General features: G+C 41.9%; 2 protein-coding genes across 2 annotated transcripts; one reads left to right on the top strand and one right to left on the bottom strand.

The window, feature by feature from the left end:
• Window positions 1-76: 76 nt before the first annotated feature.
• Window positions 77-15093, bottom strand: aasdh (aminoadipate-semialdehyde dehydrogenase). Its single transcript, XM_060866765.1, has 14 exons — window positions 14772-15093; window positions 13721-13841; window positions 12801-13114; window positions 12388-12580; window positions 10827-11071; window positions 10481-10587; window positions 10225-10394; window positions 9830-10100; window positions 9504-9622; window positions 6095-6926; window positions 3846-4009; window positions 3608-3733; window positions 1097-1228; window positions 77-1010 (listed from the first exon to the last, which is right to left on the bottom strand). Exons 1-14 carry the CDS (start codon window positions 15011-15013, stop codon window positions 567-569), a joined length of 3480 nt encoding a protein of 1159 aa, XP_060722748.1. The 5' UTR covers window positions 15014-15093; the 3' UTR covers window positions 77-566.
• Window positions 15094-15181: 88 nt separating this feature from the next.
• On the top strand, window positions 15182-20810 carry si:dkeyp-117h8.4 (uncharacterized protein LOC572032 homolog). The gene is made up of 10 exons (XM_060866756.1): window positions 15182-15359; window positions 15520-15586; window positions 16521-16573; window positions 16968-16995; window positions 17085-17155; window positions 17373-17436; window positions 17563-19142; window positions 19228-19285; window positions 20419-20470; window positions 20557-20810. The coding sequence occupies exons 1-10, from the start codon at window positions 15273-15275 to the stop codon at window positions 20594-20596; spliced, it is 2100 nt and encodes a 699-aa protein (XP_060722739.1). The 5' UTR covers window positions 15182-15272; the 3' UTR covers window positions 20597-20810.
• The last annotated feature ends 1 nt before the right edge of the window (window position 20811 follows it).

Below are 20811 nucleotides of genomic sequence, written 5' to 3'. Positions count from 1 at the left end.
CATTAAAAGACATGGTTGATGTCTTGATTTGAAATGCCTGTTTTTGACCCTAATTATATCAGGAAATATTACCAAATAATACGAACATTTGTACAATTTTATTTATAGAGTTTTATACTGGGGACATGGTGGCTTAGTGGTTAGCACGTTCGCCTCACACCACCAGGGTTGTGGGTTCGATTCCCACCTCCACCTTGTGTGTGTGGAGTTTGCATGTTCTCCCCGTGCCTCGGGGGTTTCCTCCGGGTACTCCGGTTTCCTCCCCCGGTCCAAAGACATGCATGGTAGGTTGATTGGCATCTCTGGAAAATTGTCCGTAGTGTGTGATTGCGTGAGTGAATGAGAGAGTGTGTGTGTGTGCCCTGCGATGGGTTGGCACTCCGTCCAGGGTGTATCCTGCCTTGATGCCCGATGACGCCTGAGATAGGCACAGGCTCCCCGTGACCCGAGGTAGCTCGGATAAGCGGTAGAAGATAAGTGAGTGAGAGTGAGTTTTATACGTACATTATATTACAGCCATTTACCCATTTCATCTGTAAAACATTTTACACTAGAGAGATGCGTAGTTATTCTATCCTGCTAGTCAGTTCCAAGCAGTACACGTAATCATTCCGACATCCCACGACTAAAGCGTGACCCCACACCACAGGAGAAGAGAAGAGTTCTCCAGGTAAAAGGAAAGAGGCTATGCGTGTTCCCTGTTCTCCATCTAGTACCCACAAGGTTCCATCAGTCGAAGCTACGGCTACCAGGGTTCTCAAGCCCCAAGGAGAACCATCGAAAACAAACGGACTGGAATACACCTTGCCCGAGGTTTGGAATCGCCACAGTAACGATCCGTTAGCAGAGTCGATGCAGTATACAGAGGAATCGTGCGACCCACAAAAAACAGCCGAACAAGACGGAGATAATGTCGTGCAAACGTCATCGATTCTCTGGTTGATTAAAGGTGGCAGTGAGGTTAGGCATGGTGATGAGAAGACGGGTCCATCGGTCAGAAAATCCCATAACTGAGGAGAGTTAAAAGTAATTAAAAAAGTAAAAGTTCACTGACATCTCTATAGAAACTTTTTTCACATACAGTACATTCTCTTACCACATTTCCATCATGGCTTAACGCAATGATGCGTCCATTCACTGAACCCACGCAGACGCAGGAGTCGTAACACGAAGGAGAGGAGAAAAACGGAACATCGGTGGAATATGTCCACAAGACTGTACCACTGTCCTATAAAACAAAACAAAATTAAACATTTAAACGCCTTTTTGTCTAATGTCTAATAAACATCTCAACCCACAAGTCGAAAGGCAACTGTGTACAGTTGTGTGAAAAAGTGTTTGCCCCCTTTCTGATTTTTTTTATTGTTTTGATGTTTGTCACACTTTAATGTTTCAGATCATCATTCGTTCATTCATTCATCTTCTACCGCTTATCCGAACTACCTCGGGTCACGGGGAGCCTGTGCCTATCTCAGGCGTCATCGGGCATCAAGGCAGGATACACCCTGGACGGAGTGCCAACCCATCACAGGGCACACACACACACTCATTCACTCACGCAATCACACACTAGGGACAATTTTCCAGAGATGCCAATCAACCTACCATGCATGTCTTTGGACCGGGGGAGGAAACCGGAGAACCCAGAGGAAACCCCCGAGGCACGGGGAGAACATGCAAACTCCACACACACAAGGTGGAGGCGGGAATCGAAACCCCGACCCTGGAGGTGTGAGGCGAACGTGCTAACCACTAAGCCACCGTGCCCCCTGTTTCAGATCATCAAACAAATTTAAATATTAGTCAAAGATAACACAAGTAAACACAACGTGCAGGTTTTAAATGAAGGTTTTTATTATTAAGGAAAAACAAAATCCAAACCTACATGGCCATGTGTGAAAAAGTGCCCCTAAACTGGTTGGACCACCAAACCACTCATCTTTGCAGAATGGTTGTAATTCAGCCACACTGGAGAGTTTGAGAGCATGAACTACCTTTTTTAATGTCATGCACCAGCATCTCAATAGGATTGAGGTCAGGAAGTTGACTCGGCCACTCCAAAGTCTTCATTTTGTTTTTCTTCAGCCATCCAGAGTTGGACTTGCTGGTGTGTTTTGGATCATTGTCCTGCTGCAGAACCCAAGTTCGCTTCAGCTTGAGGTCATGAACAGATGTCTGCACATTGTCCTTCAGAATTTTTTTGGTAGACAGCAGAATCCATGGTTCCATTTATCACAGCAAGTCTTTCAGGTCCTGAAGCAGCAAAACAGCCCCAGACCATCACCATATTTTACTGTTGGTATAATGTATAACTTTTTCTTAAATGCAGTGTTACTTTTACACCAGATGTAATGGGACACACACCTTCGAAAAAGTTCACCTTTTGTCTCGTCAGTCCACAGAGTATTTTCCCAAAAGTCTTGTGGATCATCAAGATGTTTTCTGGCAAATCTGAGACGAGCCTTTATGTTCTTTTTAGTCAGCAGCGGTTTTCGTCTTGGAACTCTGCCATGCGGGCCATTTTTGCCCAGTCTCTTTCTTATGGTGGAGTCATGAACACTGACCTTAACTGAGGCAAGTGAGGCCTGCAGTTCTATGGATGTTGTTGTGGGGTCTTTTATGACATCTTGCATGAGTCGTCGTTGTGCTCTTGGGGTAATTTTGGTCGGCCGGCCGCTCCTGAGAAGGTTCACTACTGTTCCATGTTTTCACCATTAGTGGATCATGGCTCTCACTGTGGTTCGCTGAGTCCCAAAGCTTTAGAAATGGCTTTATAACCTTTTCCAGACTGATAGATCTCAATTACTTTCTTTCTCATTTGTTCCTGAATTTCTTTGGATCTCGGCATGATGTGTAGCTTTTGGGGATCTTTTGGTCAACATCACTTTGTCAGTCAGGTCTTATGTAAGTGATTTCTTGATTGTGAACAGGTGTGACAGTAATCAGGCCTGGGTGTGGCTATAGAAATGAAACTCAGGTGTGATGAACCACAGTTATGTTTTAACAGGGGGGCAAAAACTTTTTCACACAGGGCCATGTGGGTTTGGATTGTGTTTTCCCTTAATAATACAAAACTTTATTTAAAAACTGCATGTAGTGTTTACTTGTGTTATTTTTGACTAATATTTACATTTGTTTGATCTGAAACATTAAAGTGTGATTAACATTCATTCATTCATTCATCTTCTACAGCTTATCTGAACTACCTCGGGTCACGGGGAGCCTGTGCCTATCTCAGGCGTCATCGGGCATCAAGGCAGGATACACCCTGGACGGAGTGCCAACCCATCGCAGGGCACACACACACACACTCTCATTCACTCACACAATCACACACTACGGACAATTTTCCAGAGATGCCAATCAACCTACCATGCATGTCTTTGGACCGGGGGAGGAAACCGGAGTACCCGGAGGAAACCCCCGAGGCACGGGGAGAACATGCAAACTCCACACACACAAGGTGCAGGCGGGAATCGAACCCCCAACCCTGGAGGTGTGAGGCGAACGTGCTAACCACTAAGCCACCGTGCCCCCTCATGTGACTAAGGAAGGGGGCAAACACTTATTTACACCACTGTATATAAAAAGAAGGCTCAGTAATCACCGGATTGAGGCAATGGAGCTGTCCTCTTAGTGTGGCTGAGTATAGCCGTCTGGGTGAGGAGTGGACACAGGGGGAAGAAAACACCGCACCACCGCCACAATAGTGTTTCCACACACACTGCTTCATCTTACAGTAAACACACAATATCAACAAAAATGATATTAACACAGGCAGAATTTTTATAAACACCAAATGATATTCACTAAAGTATTAAGTAGATGATAACAGCAGTCTGTACCAGAGGTTCTAATGCGTAGACATGTCCATCATGGGAACCGATGATAATCAGGCCAGTATGAGGGTCTACAGCAGGGGAACTTTTCACTGCGTCTCCTGTCTTAAACACCCAACGTGTCTCTCCCGTGTCCGTGCTCAGAAAATACACCTGTCCATCATAACACCCTGAGAACAGAGGCCTGGCATAAGATCATCAACAGTAGTAGGAGCTATTTGTTCACCTAATATAAGCACGGTCAAATCCATCAGCTTTAATAATCCAGGCTTTAACAAATTCATAATAATTGTCTTTAAAATTCCTCCGATCTTAATGCTTCTCTTAACCCTCATGTTCTTCCTACGGACAACATTCATTCATTCATTCATTCATTCATTCATTCATTTTCTACCACTTATCCGAACTACCTCGGGTCACGGGGAACCTGTGCCTATCTCAGGCGTCATCGGGCATCAAGGCAGGATACACCCTGGATGGAGTGCCAACCCATCGCAGGGCACACACACACACACTCTCATTCACTCACGCAATCACACACTACGGACAATTTTTCCAGAGACGCCAATCAACCTACCATGCATGTCTTTGGACCGGGGGAGGAAACCGGAGTACCTGGAGGAAACCCCCGAGGCACGGGGAGAACATGCAAACTCCACACACACAAGGCGGAGGCGGGAATCGAACCCCCAACCCTGGAGGTGTGAGGCGAACGTGTTAACCACTAAGCCACCGTGCCCCCCCTCCTACGGACAACAGTGCATGCAATAAACAGTGCATAAATTCACTAACATAAGTATTTAAAATATGCACCTACTGTATCTGTATCTAAATCTATACTTTACAACATTCATTAAATATCTCTTAAAATGCTTCTTATGCTACGTTGACACATACAGCGACACACAGTGACAAAGCAACTGGAGATCATTCATTTTCAATGGGTACTGGTGGCTTACTGTGAGTAACAGTGCGCCTTGGTGACCAGATGTGGGTGTGTCCATAAATACGGAGCGACCCTGTGAAGGGACTACCGATGGGAATCAAGACCGTAGAGGTCACGTGATCCATGTGAAAGAGCAAACACTGCTTCTCCTGATAGGATGCAGATAATCCCTGCTGAATTTTACACACAAACACCAAATCTCCATGCAGAATGATTCATTTTAGGAGTCAGAAAACTGATTTGTTGTCAAGTGAAATGTTAGTTGCGCCACCTGCTGATCAACAATATTAGGAGTAGGAGTAAGTCTGGCACCTTGCAGAGATAAAATCACTGTACATGTCAACATAGTTCTATATCATCTTAAACTCTAATATGCTATATTGCGGAAACAAAATATACTTTCCTCCAGATGTGCACCAGAATGAGTACAAATACAAAATGTGGGTTGTGCGATCAAAACTTAATGAGCCACAGATGAATAATGTTCATTTTTCAGCAGTTCACAAATAAAGTTCATTTTTTTGGATAAACGAAATATTAGGGTCAAAAATCAAGCCCTCGTTTTAATTCTGAATATAAGTGATGGAAAAACTCGTTTCTAACTAGATTTGTAAAGTTTGTCGCGGCAAACTTTGATGTTGGCTTTGACGATGCAAGTATTCGCAAAGGCCGGTGCTTTTTGGAGGCGAGTGGACATAAGGGTCAGTGTCACTTTTAGAAGCAAGTAGACGAGCATGTGACGTCATCCGAATACTCTTGAGGAAGTTCCCCACATTGGGCTTTGAGTGTTTTGATATGTCACAAATCCATGTTGTGCTAATTTTTAATTTTCAATGTCATCAAAATACACGTGAGGAAGTTCCCCTCATTGTTGTGAGTGTTTTGATATGTCACATGTCCATGTTGTAAAAAGTTTTTTGATTTTGCATATATTGGGGGCGGGGCTGCGGCACAACCGCAATGGCCAGTTGGTACACCAATTTAAACCTTTGTTCAGAGTATCACCCTAAAGGAGCTGGTCGAGTTTGGTGTAGATAGTTCAAAAGCTTGGCGAGTTATAAACCTCCAAAGTTTATAATGGGAGTCTATGGGGAAAAAAGGCCACTTTGAGACCCGGTACCGGAAGTACCGGTACTCGGATCGCTTAGAAAAGTTAGAGCAACAAACTTCAGACCAGGGTTTACAACATATCCGAATTTGGTGCATGTGGCTCGAAAGCCCTAGGAGGAGTTACTCTTTATAAATTTTTGTCTAAGTTTAAATAGGAAAACAGGATGTTGGTTTCTACAAAGCCAACATAATTACAAACCTAATGCCACCAGGGTTCCACATTTTGAGACAGCAGCAGAAGACTCCAGTCTGTCCCCTAACACACGCTCCCACATCACCGCTCCACTGCTGAGGTCCAGAGCCTGCAGTCTGTGTGAGTGAGAGCCAATAAACACAGTGGCTCGTTCAGGACCAACCAGTAGCGCTGGTGAAGCGTCCACACATCTACCCGTGTCAGAACTCCAACACACCCGCAGGCCCAAAATTTGAATGTCTTTATTAATGCCTGCTTGTGAAGTAACACCACTGCTTTGTCCATCCCATGATGGAACGTAAATGTCCGTAGATCTTACAGAAGAACTGTTCGTGGCTATACGACTTGATTTGTTAATAGATAAAGGGCTGAGTTCAGCACTCGGATACTCCTCTTGTATCCTGTCCATGCTGCCACTTGGTCCTTTTGAATTTCTGTTTGGAAAGTAATCCCAAAACACAACAACTCCAGCTCTACGAACAACTACAAATCTCTTCTCGCTGCTCTCTGAGGACTTCTCCGGTGGCAAAATCCCCTGAGGATCAAAGTTCGTTTCAGCTTCTGTGTGAAACCTCCTCTTATTCAAAACAACAGATGCAGAATCTTCAGACAGTCTCTTGCCTGATGTCTTCATAGGATTTTGGTGTTTTGCGGTGATGTGTTTCAGGACATCTGAAAAAGAGCCATCTAGGATGACCTCCAGCAGACCTACAGAAGAGGTTTCCATGGAAACCGTGATGCAATCCAAGAGGCGCAGGGCTTGGAGAGAATCCCCGCCGCTTAACATGAAGTGTGCATCGTCTGTGACAACGCCGTCATCACAAAGTCCTAAACATTCCTATCACACACACACACAAACACACACACACACACACACACACACACACACACACACACACAATTAAGGACAAAAAAAGCCTCTTACACCTAAGTTTCACCTGAATTAATCACAAAAAAAGAAGCAATTATCAACACCTGATTTTTGACCAGGATACCCAAGACAAACAAACGGAAAAATTATTGCAAAAAAAAAAAAAAAAAAAAAAAGTGTAGGCATGGTTTAACGGAAGTGTAGAAGGAGGGTATAATCCCTCAAGCTCTAAATTGTGCCAGGCCATTTCCCCAGTCCCCAGGTGGCTAACATGCTGAGTGCCAACGGGGTACACATCAGGCCTTGGTGATTGTAGCTGCTTAATTACGACTGCTTGATCAACCGAGGCCTCATTTAACATGTGGCATTGGACATTAGTGATGGTCAGGTGAATTCAGAAGAATATATCGTCGCTGTCGGGCGGAAACCTCGTATGTCCAAATTTGGTCAATTTCATATTTTTTCACACGTGGGTCTGTTATTTTTACAAGTTATTAACCAATCTAAAGTCTTGAAAATAGCTTGAGCGCAAAACTCCATTGGACACCTCGCTTTTCGAGAGCTTCGCGGCATATTTCTCCTTAATAAGAGTCGCAACGAATCAACACGTCTTCTGAGGTAAATGTCTTCAAAACACTGGGCTCAAAGAAAAAAAAATCTTGACCCCCGCTAGTTCTGGTGCTCGTCTGAGGACAAGAATTTAGTGCAAGACAATCCACTGCAACGCGGACTAAACCCTGTGCACTGCAGATAAGGTACGGCGTTTTTTTAATTTCCTGAAAAATAACGGTTTTGGAGATACGAGGATTCCGCCTGACAGCGACGATATGCACTTATCTTGTGGAGACCAAAATCATAGAATAAATGATATGTGCTGGCTAGTCCTTATATTTCCCAACCAGAAACTTTAGGCACAGATTAGCCACGGTTTACTCGGTTAGCATTGGTTTCAGGAATGTCCAATTCTGACCAGTAAAGCAGTTTACAGTTTGCGCGTGACTGCGGCAGACGTCTTCCGGGTGCATCACACAGTACCGACAGAGAGGAGAGGACTCCAGCAAGACCTTCCCATCACAGAGCCACCAGCAGTCCTGAGTGCCTCTGGTTCACTTGCATCAATCAGGTGTCAAAAATCGAGAGAGAATGTTTCATGGGCATGTTAACATTCCTTATTGACGCTAGATCATGTCATGACAACTAAACCGATGAAGTAATAATCCTGGCGTTGGTTCCAAACATTCACAGGGAAATGATTTTCTATACAATTCCTTTAGTTTGTTTGTGCATTCTCAGTGACATGCATCAATTGTGTCCATCTTCAGCTGGTGAATCCATCAACTACCACAAACTAACCAGAGTGCCCTTTTCCCCTTATTATGGAGGATGGACATCGGGAGAAATAATGAGTTATGGATCTTTATAGAGAATGATGGAGTTATGGATCATCTATACACATCTATGCATGCTTGAAGCAGTGTCTCAGTAAAAGCATGGCTGAGGGACTGTTTTTGGCCTTGATGGTGATGGTGGATGCAGCACATCTGTAATTTATTCGAACACATCTGTACTTTGTTTTCTCTGCATGGGACTCAGAGTGTTTGTGTGTTTTTGTGTGTTGCTGTGATCAAAACAAAGCCCACGCCAGGGCTGTTAAACGTTCGGTACTGGAGATTCATTACAAAAGCTTGTTTACGCTTTAAAGTAAGAACTGCTGAGTTACATGAGACACACACTACAGAGATTACAATAATCCCGCAAAAACACTGATTCTGTGTCTGATTCACTCTGAAAGGTTAACGGCTCTTTCACAAAACCTACCTGAAGATTTAAAGGTGCCCTTCCACACAAAACCGTTTTTACTTGTATTTTTTTATATGTGTTAGGTCCATATGTGTTTGTGTTGTGTCGTGAATGTGAAAACGAACTGTTACCTCCCCGGTCAGTTCTAGCTACTTAAAAGAAATAAGGGGAGAATTCAGGTCAGTTGGAAAAGCCGGTCAGTCTGACGTCAGAGTGACTGAGCTCATTACTATTCATGAGCTCTCCCACTTGAGACCACGCCCCCAGAATTCGTGTAGCTCAGTGAGTTTCCTATACAGCAAGGATGGCTGAACGTCAACGGGCTTGTGAAGAAGCCGTTCTGCCGCAATTCAAGGTGATTGTAAACAAATTTCCTCTAGCCTGGGCTACTTATTGCGCTGGGTGAATGAATAGTCATGCTCTCATATCCTAGCGGTTTAGCCAATCGGAGCCAAGCAGCATAGCTCATTTGAATATTCATGAGAACTGGCGCAAATCGAGCTGAGTCTTCCTGCAGGCTTTCTATACCACACTAGAATGGCTTGAAACAAGGTAACCAAGGCATTATTTCCACAAGAAAATGTTACAGAGTCCATGGTAAACTTCAGACATTACCACAAAAGTAATGAAATACGTGTGGCAGGGCACCTTTAACAATTTAAATCATTTATAATATAAGTTTGTCATGTATTTTATATTATAAAGATTTTGGTTGGTCATCCAAGCAATAAGTAATCTTCATACCTTCCATAGTGCTTGAAGTCTTTCTCTCATAGTTTCCGTGTCTCTTGTTCTGTTGTGCTTCCCATTGACCTCTTTCTGTCTCTCATACATCCTCATCAGCTTCTCCATGGCCACTTTACCTAATGAATACACAATTCCACACAAGCATGAGAGAGATTTTTGTGCTAGACGACTTCATCTTCACTGCAAAAAGGGAACAAAGCCGTAACTTTTTACAAAGAAACGTGTTCCAACATGCAAGGGTTTTTTATTTTTATGAGGCATGCGGCAATAAAACGATACTGTGATTTACACAAGGAAAAAAAAAAAAAAAAAACACAGCGTACCATGATTAGTTAGCGGCAAAGCAGGTATCAGTAATACAGTATCTGGAATGCTGTGATTGGGCACATGTTGCGACAGCCCTCGACGCACTTCCATCTCAACACGCAAGTTTTCATTGTCCTTAGTAAAGCTGTGCGTGTGCTGTTCTTGGTTGCTGCTCTGTTCAGATGACATGGTTCTTGTGTCAATTTTGGGCACCACAAAAGCCACCAATCTGCTACTCTTGTGTAGACCGACCACACCAGCTTCTACCTGTGGCAGGCTTTCCATGGCCTGTCATGGAGAAGAAACATTACAATACAAAACAGTGGATAGATGAAGATAGTTTGATGAAGGCTTTGCTCTTTTATACGAAGCTCAAGATACATTCTTGATATTTTCACTACAGGTATCTCACCTGCTGTAAAGCATCCAAATGTAGCATCTGACCATGACGTTTGACCAGTCGGTCCTTCCTACCCAAGTAATAGAGGTGCGAGTTCTGCACCATCACCCAGTCCCCTGTAGCACGCATCACTCCTTCGGTAGCGGTTTCATCGTCTAGCAAGCATACCCGCTCCTGACCACCTGCAACGCAGTTCAAATACGCACTCAAATACTATAATAAAATAATAATTTTCCCTATTATTATTAAAAACATTATTATTTATTACCTATAAAGACTTGTCCCTCTCCTTCAGTGACCAGACGTCCATTCTCATCTCTCACTTCCACAGCAGTGTCCATAAGCGCTTCCCCCAGAGGCACAGATTCACTGTCCCTGTCAAATATGACACACTAAATTACCTACAATGCGCTGCGCTAAATGCAGTTTCAGCTTGTGTATCTCATAAAGTACTTTACACCTTGTTCAGCACTTTACCTCATATAATACACTTTAAATTATGCCTCTAAAAGCTCAGGGAAACTTCGAAATGTGAACAGAAACGTTCATCATTAATATATTACTAATAAACACACTACTGTAGTAAAGATCAGTATAAGTCAAGCAGTATTCACATGTGGTTTGAGGAGACTGTGAGATCGTCTGGCAGTTTGTAGTAACAAGCCCAGCAGGAAACTTCTGTGGTGCCGTAGAGATTATAAATATGCGTCTTGTTGCCTGCTTGTCTCCAGCTGTTGAGGAGGAATAACGATGGACAAACCTCTCCCCCCAAAGCCAACACCCTCAACGAGGAGCCTGCACTGAGTATCTCCTCCTGCAGGACACGTCCCCCAAAGCGCCTCATTAGAGTCGGAGTGGCCTGATGAACAAACGAGACTAAAATGAGAATTTCATCCAGCAAGAAGACGAAGAAGGATATTTCATAATATTTATAATTTACCAGTGTTGTAATGTAACGGAGTACAAATACTTCGTTACTGTACTTAAGTAGAAATTTCACGTATCTGTACTTTACTTCGCTATTTAAATTGATGTCAACTTTCACTTTTACTCCACTACATTTCCTAGATAAAATGTTTTACTCCGTTATATTTCCACTAAGCGTCTTCGTTACTCGTTACTACAAAATAAAAACCAGAAGAAATGTGTGCGACTGCAATAAGGGAGGTTTGGCGAATCACTGCTCCTAGATTGCATTACGCAGCTCCGCACGCTCTATTTCAGCGTAATGTTGCTATAGGAGGGGGAAGCACGACTGAAACCGCCATGGAAGCACCTACTGGAGGACCTCCCGTTATCAGACGACCACCCAGACGATAGTCCAAGAAAAGTAAGACTGAATTCTGGCAACTTTGAAAACCAGCTTCTTTTGAAGATGAACAGACACCTTTTCAGTTTCAACTAATGACCGGCTTATTAGTAGCTGCTGGACATAGGTGGACTGGTGTGTGTGTGTGTGTGTGTGTGTGTGTGTGTGTGAGATAGTGACCTGGGGAGTAAGCCCTACAAATGCTCATACCACATGACCAAAATGTTCTTCCTACCAGCAGGTCTTTTTTTTTTTTTAAAGAAATAAGTTATTATTTATTTTTCATTTTTACCTGAAGTTCATACAAAAGTGAAATTAATAACGGAACCCTGAAAATGCTTTATGCTTTACTATAAGAAAGCCACTATAAAGTTCACCATTAAAGTTCTAACTGCTTGCTTTTAAAAAAAAACAAAAACTTTACTTTTACTTCAAACACTTAAGTACATTAAATAGCAGAAAATGACTTTTGATACTTAAGTACAGTAAATATCAGATACTTAAAGACTTTTACTTGAGTAATATTCTAAAAGGTGACTTTCACTTCTACCAAAGTCTTTTTCTAGTACGATCAAGTGTTGCTTTCTAGTACTTTATACAACACTGCAATTTACTACATTTACAATGCAACTTGTGTGAACGGGTGTTTCAGCTTAGTTAAAATACTTTAAAAAAAAAAAAAATAATGCTTAGTAATTTAAAGAAAACTATATCAGATGTGTATCGATATCAGCTGAAATCTCGAAAAGCTCTTTGATCGCTAGCTTTAGAAATATCTGCTGTGTTTTTTGTTTTTTTTAATTAATGAAGCTGATGCTAGCTTTTGGATTAGTTCAAGCTTGAGAAATGTTCTTGCAGACATTGACCTGTAAAACAGTGGTGGCGTTTCGTCTGAACAACACATTAGCTAGTCGCGCAGGCATCCTTCTCACAACGGAGGGAACCATCAGAAGACAAGCTCCAGACGCCAGGGCCAAGAACATCTCCACCGCCGAAGGGTCGAAGGTTAAAGGTGAAGCGAGGAACACAACATCATCCGAGGTCATCTGAAATAAAGAGCTGAAGAGATCGAAATTTAAGCAGCTCACAGTCAACAAGTTTATACGACAGCAAGATCAAACAGACAACATGCCGAAATAATTATAGCAACATCTGGATAAAATCATTGCTCAGATATGTTGTTTTTTTTTTTTTTTTATGGTAGTCACATAAAAGTATACATTAAAGCTCTTCACGCCCTTTATTATGTGTAAAATACAGAGCTCTCAGGTAAACTCACCTGAGATGTACTATATTAGGCACAATACACTTGTGAGGAACCTTTACTATTTTAGGAAGCCCAGTCGTTCCAGATGTGTGCAGAACATACGCCAACTCTTCCGCCTGCTCTTTCTTTTCACGATCATCAGCACTAAGACCCTGCTTTTCCTCCTGCTCGGTATTGAATGGCAGATTATCTTCCATTGCCCGTCTTTCGCTTGCTACAGGCAGCGTTTGTGGATTTTTGTGAAGCTTTACTAACGTAAGCTTAAGCGTTGTCCAGACTTCAAACACTTCGACTGACAGTAGACTGGAAAAGGCACTCTGAAATTGCTGAACAAAAAGAAAAAGGAAGAAAAAGGTGAAAAAAAAAAAGGTCAAAAGTAAAACTTGCTGTTAGGTTTTTTTGTATTTGTATATAAATAGCTTTCAAGCTGCTTCACATACAGAGCCCCAGAAAAAAGAATACTCAAATGTCTTTCTGTGAGCTTGTGTGGTCCAACAACCATGTACAGTATAGAGTGTAATTAGTTCGGCAGCAGTGATAGTGTTGTGTCAACACCAGGAACAACGGTTACTATAAAGTATTTTACTATTAAAATGTGTGTGTAAAGTATATGGTTTAGACAAATAGCTTATGATTTATCAATTAACCAATCAATCAATCACTCACATAAGCTAAACAAACATTTTTGTCACGTATGTAAAATTCAGTGTTATAGCTATTACACTACAGGGATGGAGCTGAATAACAAAACCTAGCAAAGTTAAAATGTCCAGATTGAGAGCAAAGCCTCTTTCTGTGTTCACTTGAATTCACTTTAACAAGAACTGAGGATAGTTTGTTTAAAAAAAGATATGTGGAAAAACACCGTAAACGCCTTTCGTGTTCATTTCACTCTAGTTAGTTATAGCTCAAAATCTAAAGATACTAAATACCTGCAGCAAAGTGCTCTGTATCAAGCAGAACTTCAAATGACATCTGTCCATTATTCTCAAGGTAAGCAGAGGTGGTGAGAGCGGGTCCAGGGGAACATAAGCAGCAGGCACCTGCAGGACACTGACCAGTGAAGAGACCGTGACTTGGAGGGAAACTGAAGCAATAATGTGTAATGTTCAAAAATTCAGCTCATCGTGTTGTTTACACAGAATGTGCACAATCTTATACACTGTATCAGGGACCTGCTGCTAAGAAACTGTGTTCATTCTAGTATTACTGCACGCAATGTTGTCTGAACTTACGGTATTTACACATAGTATTGACACTGGTCGGTCGGCGCTGTTTTTTGTTTACTGTCTTTTGTGTATTTTGTGTATTGTCTTGTAACCTTTTGTCTGCACTGTCTTTTGCCCTGCACTGTCTTGTTTGTATTGTCCTGCACTGTCTTGTTTGTCTTGTCCTGCACTGTTTGCACCAGGCTGCACAGATGCACTTTATGTATCTAGGACTACTTACTAAGTCCTTAGCCCTGTCTTTGTGTTATGTAGCACCATGATCCTGGAGAAACGTTCTCATTTCGCTATGTACTGCAACAGCTATATATGGTTGAAATGACAATAAAAGCTTCTTGACTTGACTTGACTTGACAATACGGCCAAAATTATGTGCACACCTGAGCAATTACACCAAAGTGTGTTGTGTTTTTTGAACACATCCCATTCCACATTTATTCCACAGTTTGCTGTTATAATAAGAATGAATTATAATCAATTCATCCAGAGAGGCTTTCCACCAGATGTTAGAGTGTGTGTGTGTGTGTGGGGATTTGAGCATTGTGTATTAGTGTTAGATCTAAGATGAGGAGGTCTGGGGTGCAGTCAGTGTTCCAGTTCATCCCAAAGGGGGTCAGTGGGGTTGAGTCAGAGTCAGAGTCAGAGTCAGAGTCAGGGTCAATTTCTTTTAGCAACAGTTTGGGGAAGAACCAAATCTGGATGTGATGTCAAGTGTCCACATACTTTTATCCATATAGTGTATCACAAACTCACATACCCAAAGATCCAGACCGGAAGGAAGATGTTCACATCACAGAACACACCGAAAACCTTTTCATTCTTCCCTTCTGTTCCTTGCAGATTTGTGCACAGCTCGTTTCCCAGAGCTACGAGTTCATCATATGTCAGATGAAGAGAAGGAGACGCGCCGGTGTCGAAAACAGCAGCACGATTTGAGCCGTGATTAACAGCAGCCTCGTGCACCATCGCGTGTAAACTCTTCATGATTACACCGTTCATCCGCCGGCATCCAATTTAAAATCCAATATAAAACATCTCCATAACAAGAAAACTCTATGACAGCTCCAAAACACTAACCCATGGCGTCGCGTAGAAATGACGCAAAATCACGTTCTCTCCAAACCGCCAATCAGTAGAGCCCATTTTAAGTCTGGGAGATTTGAATTTTTTTCTTTTTCAGATTAACGAGTGACGCTTTTGCTCAACTCTGTCGTAGAAGCGGTTTAAAGCTTGTTTACACTTTTGTTTACACTTTTAAATGGCGCTCTTGAATCAAGAAATATTAGATCAGTTAAAAAAAAATGACGAAACATTTAGAAACACAATGGAGCGGATTTTCCAAAAAGTGAGTAGGTTTCTCTTGGCTAATGCTAGTTTGGCTAACGCTAGTTTAGCTAATGCTAGTTTGGCTAACGCTAGTTTGGCTAACGCTAGTTTAGCTAACGCTAGCAAACGTAAAGAGTTCAGATAAATTGTAAACAATAACAACACATCATTTCTTACAGTATTCGAATTTAGATGATCCGGGACCTGAAGTCTGTTTGAAAAAAATGACCATCACATCTGAGAAGGGTGAGACAATATTATGGCGATATTATTTTAATAACGGTTTTAATCCCAAACCTAATAACTGGAGGGGGGGGGAGCCATGCAATTAATGCCTTAAAACTGTGTAAAAAATTGTGTGTAGCCCTGACCATCACACCCGTAGGGATGTGGTAGCCTAGTGTTTATGGTGCTGGGTTACTAGTCGGAAGGTTGTGAGTTCGAATCCCATGCCTACCAAGCTGCAGGGGTCCAGCAGTGGCAGGTTGGTGGACCTGGGATTCGAACTCAGTTGTGTAAATTGAAATAGAATGTAAGTCGCTCTGGATCAGTGTGTCTGCTAAATGCTGGAAATGTAAATGTAAATACCCATATGTGAACTTTTCCTCAAAGGTTGAAGCTCAATTGAAATAATGAATGTCGCTGTAGCGTTACAGTTTCTCTTTACTGGAACTAAGAAGCTGCACTTGTTTTAGCATGACAATGTATGAAACTGTGCATACAGTGAGCTTCAGACATAAAGACATGATGTGTTAAGGTTTTAGTGGAAGAACTCGAGTGTCCTGCACAGAGCCCTGACTCTGACTCAACCCCACTGAACACCTTTGGGATGAACTGGAACACCGACTGAACCCCAGACCTCCTCACTCTTACATCATCAGTGTCTGATCTCACTAATGCACTTGTAGCTGAATGACCGCTAATCCCCACAGACACACGCACTCCAACATCTAGTGGAAAGCCTCATAGGAGTAGAGCAAATACATAACAGCAAAGGGGGAAGAACTGGGATTGAGATCCTGGGTGTCAACATACTTTTGGCAGTTTTGTATACGCTAGAGTCTGTGGAAAGTTCAGGAATAAAACATTCTCTAATGGCTTCAATATATATCAAGAATGGAGGGTTGAGTCATTCTGTTTGCATGTCTCAGGCTGTGTTTTTTTTTTTTTTTTTTTGCAGGTTCTGTGCCTTTACACAGCATTACAGGAGAAAAGGAGATGCAGCACTTAAAGGTTAGAAGAGATCACATAACTTTTAACAACGTTAGACCAGCTGTCTGCTTTTGATGGGCATTTATATCAGTAAACATGCAAAGTTTCTGGGTTATAATGGAAAGGTTGTGTATTATAGTACCGCAATTTACAATGAAAATAGCTTGAAAAGGTTGAAACTTGGAAGAAGGTAATTTGTTTATGATTCACAATTAAATTAGAATAAATAATAAAAAAAAAAAAAATTATGCTTCACAGTTTTTACACTTCTGGCCTAATCCAGGACATACTGACTTTCACTTGATCACATCAGTGCCTTAGTAGAATGAAGAAAGTGAATACATAAAAAGTGAATACATAAAAATAATGAATAGTGACTTGGTTAAGTTTCCTCACATGTGCTTTGTTTTTACAGAATCAGCTCAAAAAGCAGCCATTGCAGGGTAGGTTTGATTTTCTGTATACTTAGAATTAATTGTTTTGCAATAGCTAATCCCTTTCATGGTCTTTTTTTTTTTCCTTTTTTATCTAGTGTCGGATTGTTCTCAGCAAGAACACACTCTCTTGGATCAAAACATGACTTCATCACTGTCTTCATGCCAGGTGGTGTTAAATAATACATAATTCATTTTTTTTCTACTCATTTCAGCATATCATGATGTAATCAGACTTTTTTCGGGTGTGGGGAGGATGGTTTCTATAATTTGAGTTACAGATAATACATTTATCACTAGCTATTATAAATTATTTATTTTTAAATACATGTTTTTTTTTTTTTTATAAGATGTAAGTAAAACATTTGTTGTTTGTCTTAATTCAGATGGATGAAACCGTGGTTAATATTGATTGTTCCAATCAGATGGAAAACAGCACTAGCAGCCAGTGTAAGAACTCCAACCTTTATACTTAAACCAAACCAGTTGTGTACAGCTTTGCATATAGCAGTTCTTATTAAAATAAGTGTAGAATCTGAATCCACCCTAACAACACTATGCATGCCTCGATAACAGTGTGTGGTTCGGAGGCTTCCCATCTCTTCGTGAATTCCACGAGCAGCTCTCGTAGCTGCTTGTGGGATGAGTCGGCTCAGCCTGAGGAAGAGGACCAGGATCTGGAGAGAACCTTAAACAGTAACGGCAGCACTCTATTGGATGTCTATCCCAGCATGCTGAACCAGATTGGCAAGGCGTACCGACGTCAGCATGTGAACAACACGGCTAGCGCTGTCTTGCGCAGGTATCATCGTAGGCGCTGGCAGTCTTCCCAAGCACAGCAACACAGTCATGGTTTCAGCAAGACCCATAATCACACGCTGAACAGAACAAGAGAGTGTCTGCTCGCTGCCCCAAAACCAGCTCGTGATAACATCACAAATCACCAGAAAAGTACATTCAAATATCAGGGATCTTCACCCCATAAAAGCAAGGTAGACTTTTCATCACTGAAGGGTATCAAGGGTACGTCCCATGAGTCCACAGCTTGTTTTTATTCGCCAAGAAAAGATGATGCAGAGAAAACTACGGGAGTGGAAAACAGATCGGCCCGTTGGACAGGCCAGTGCTCCAACAGCAAGTCGCCACATCATCGACCCGTTCGTGTGCTGGACCTTTCGACGCCTCCGTCTCCTGGTTCTTCCTCTCCTGGTTGTCCTTCACCAGATCTCAACCAGACTTTTATTGTTGAGCCTGTCTCTTTGTCAAGATCTCCCAGGGTTCCAGCCCCATCTGTCTCTAGCGCAACATGGTCACCATTAAAAATGGCCAGAATGTTATCTCTTGCCAACCAAAGATGCAACTCTGTTAATCCCTCGCCATCGTACCATTACTCAGGCCGGCGCCGTGACCACGTTCGTTCTCCTGCCGCCTCCCCTCATAGAGCTATCAGTGCTTCACTTTCTCAAATAAGGAGTCCTTTAAAGACCAAAATAAGCGACCAGCAAACATCCTTCTCCTATTTCAAACAAGCATCACCCATGATTCATACCTCAGAGGTGTTCCGATCTCCTTACCAAGGTCAGAGATATCCTCCTTCTCCTCATCAGGAGACTCCCACCAAAAAGCTGAAGCACCAGCCATCCTTCTCCAGTCACTTTTCCCCATCCTCTTTCGTCTCCCGGATTCCCAGTCGGCAGATTGATGCCGAGTTCATGAACCTTTATCATCATTTTATCTGTCGTAGCACCAACCCTACATCTTCCTGTCCTCTCTGCAAAAGGCGATCTGGAGTTCAGAATCCTGCTTTCTCCTCCAACAGAATGTCCGCACTCTCTCTAACTCCGGTACGAAGCCGATTTAAGAAGAGACCTCGTGAGCCAGAGGTCGTGGAGTCACTGAGATTTAAGCGTTTCCGTGAGAGCTGTTCACCACGACGGACCTCACAGTTCTGGCCAAAGCAGCAGCAGGAGGAGAACACAGATGTGAATTCTGCAATGGAGGATCCCAATGAGGACCAATACACCTGGAACAGGGCTCTTCTCTTGCAGTGTCCCAGCCCAGGATTTCTCAGGACCATCAGACAAAGTGGGTCAGAAAGCAACAGAAGGAGACCAGGATCCAGACAGGACCTGCAGACACGCTACTCTCCATCATGGGTAAGACGACGTGGGTAACGCAGTATGTTAAAACGACCTAATTATCACTTTTTGGAATAATCTTTTTCATTTCTTATGCTTGCAGAGAGAGTCGTTGAGATGTGGTGCTGGTGAAGGTGGGAATTTTGAAATGTCTGAAGGCAGTAAGTACCAGGACGGTGGCTGTTTCTGTTAATTAATCCTTCACTCAAGCTTTGGTGTGTGTGCGTGCACCAATTTGGTTTAGTGAACTAGATGGGTTTTAAAAAAGGTACTCCTTTTTAGGGGACCTAATGAATTGAATAAATAAACATGATCTTAAATGAATAGTCATGATTGTCATGTTTTGGTAGCAGTTCAATGACAACCTGACCTGTAGATGCCACCCAGTGATATGTCTACATATCTAATGAAGTCCCACATACAGCAACCACACAACCAGAGGGCATTCATTTTCGACGAGAGCCCGCAAACGTTAACTACTAGATGTGGTTGTGTCCTGCGACACTAACAAAGAACATTTGCACCCTTTGTGAAATACAGAACGATTCGGATGCAGCGACTACCAGCGGGAGTGAAGACTGTAGGGGTCACATGATCTTTAACAGATAAACACTAATGAATTTAATACACTTTACAGCAGAGAGCTCTGAAGTTTCCTGACAAGCTGCATTTCTTTCTTTCTTTTTTTAAATGAACTTTGAGAGAGAAAATGAGGTTTCACACAGCTGTTATTAAATATGCGATAACAGGAACTAACTACATTTAATAGACGTTCCACAACATTAACTATAATGGTTTTTCCTGATTTTCCACCTACCGTAATTTTGGCCAGTTCCTACCCAATAGTCTGGTTAAAAAAAAAAAAAAAAAAAGTAATTGAAGTTTGAGAGGATTGAAGGCTATAACCTGCTTCCCCTAAGGGCATTAGGAGGAAAAGCAGTATATGGCCTCTTTTTTTTCTCTCATACATCTGCATCCATGATTGCCTAGTGTTGCTATGATTTAATGAGAGAGATCATGACCGGTCCATAAACTATATTAAAAAAAACAATTAAAGCACATTTTGTGTGTGATCTCTGGTTCATTTTAAAGAAACCTGGTTTCAGCCTAATGCTGATTTTAAATTGAATATATAAATGGACAAAAACAAAGCAACAGATGAAAAAGGCCAGACTGCACTGTGTACAACACATTACATTAGAAAATTAGACAGGATAGCTTATTACTTTTTAGTTATTAATTATTAATGATTAGTTATTAATGATTAATTATTATTATTATTTTTTATTTACAGCCAGGTCACCAGTGAGAGCCTGGGATCGAAGTGATGTCTCGGTCTCACCAAGGTAAAAGCCTACACACTGAAACGCCTGTTTTTACTGACTATTCATTTCACCTGACTCAATGACCGACTCGACTTTGTACTTTTCAGGCTGTCGAGGAGGCGACTTCTATATTCACATTTCCAGTGATTGGATTTCCCTGTTTACTTTGGATGGTTTGTTTATTACTGAAACCAACAGTTTTTAAATATTGTACATATTTGATTTTAGCAGTAATTGTGTTTAGGTAACAAATTGCTTTTGAATCCATTTCTTTCCTGTTAAGTGTACACAATTCTGAAGAGTCTAGCTGGTTTTGTTCTCTTTATCACGCTGCATGTAAGATGAATTTAATAAATAACTTT

The sequence above is a fragment of the Tachysurus vachellii genome, chromosome 3, assembly GCF_030014155.1.
Source record: "Tachysurus vachellii isolate PV-2020 chromosome 3, HZAU_Pvac_v1, whole genome shotgun sequence".
Lineage (NCBI taxonomy): Eukaryota > Metazoa > Chordata > Actinopteri > Siluriformes > Bagridae > Tachysurus > Tachysurus vachellii.
The sequence above is the reverse complement of the archived record's forward strand: the minus strand, read 5'-3'. Positions and strand labels throughout refer to the sequence as shown.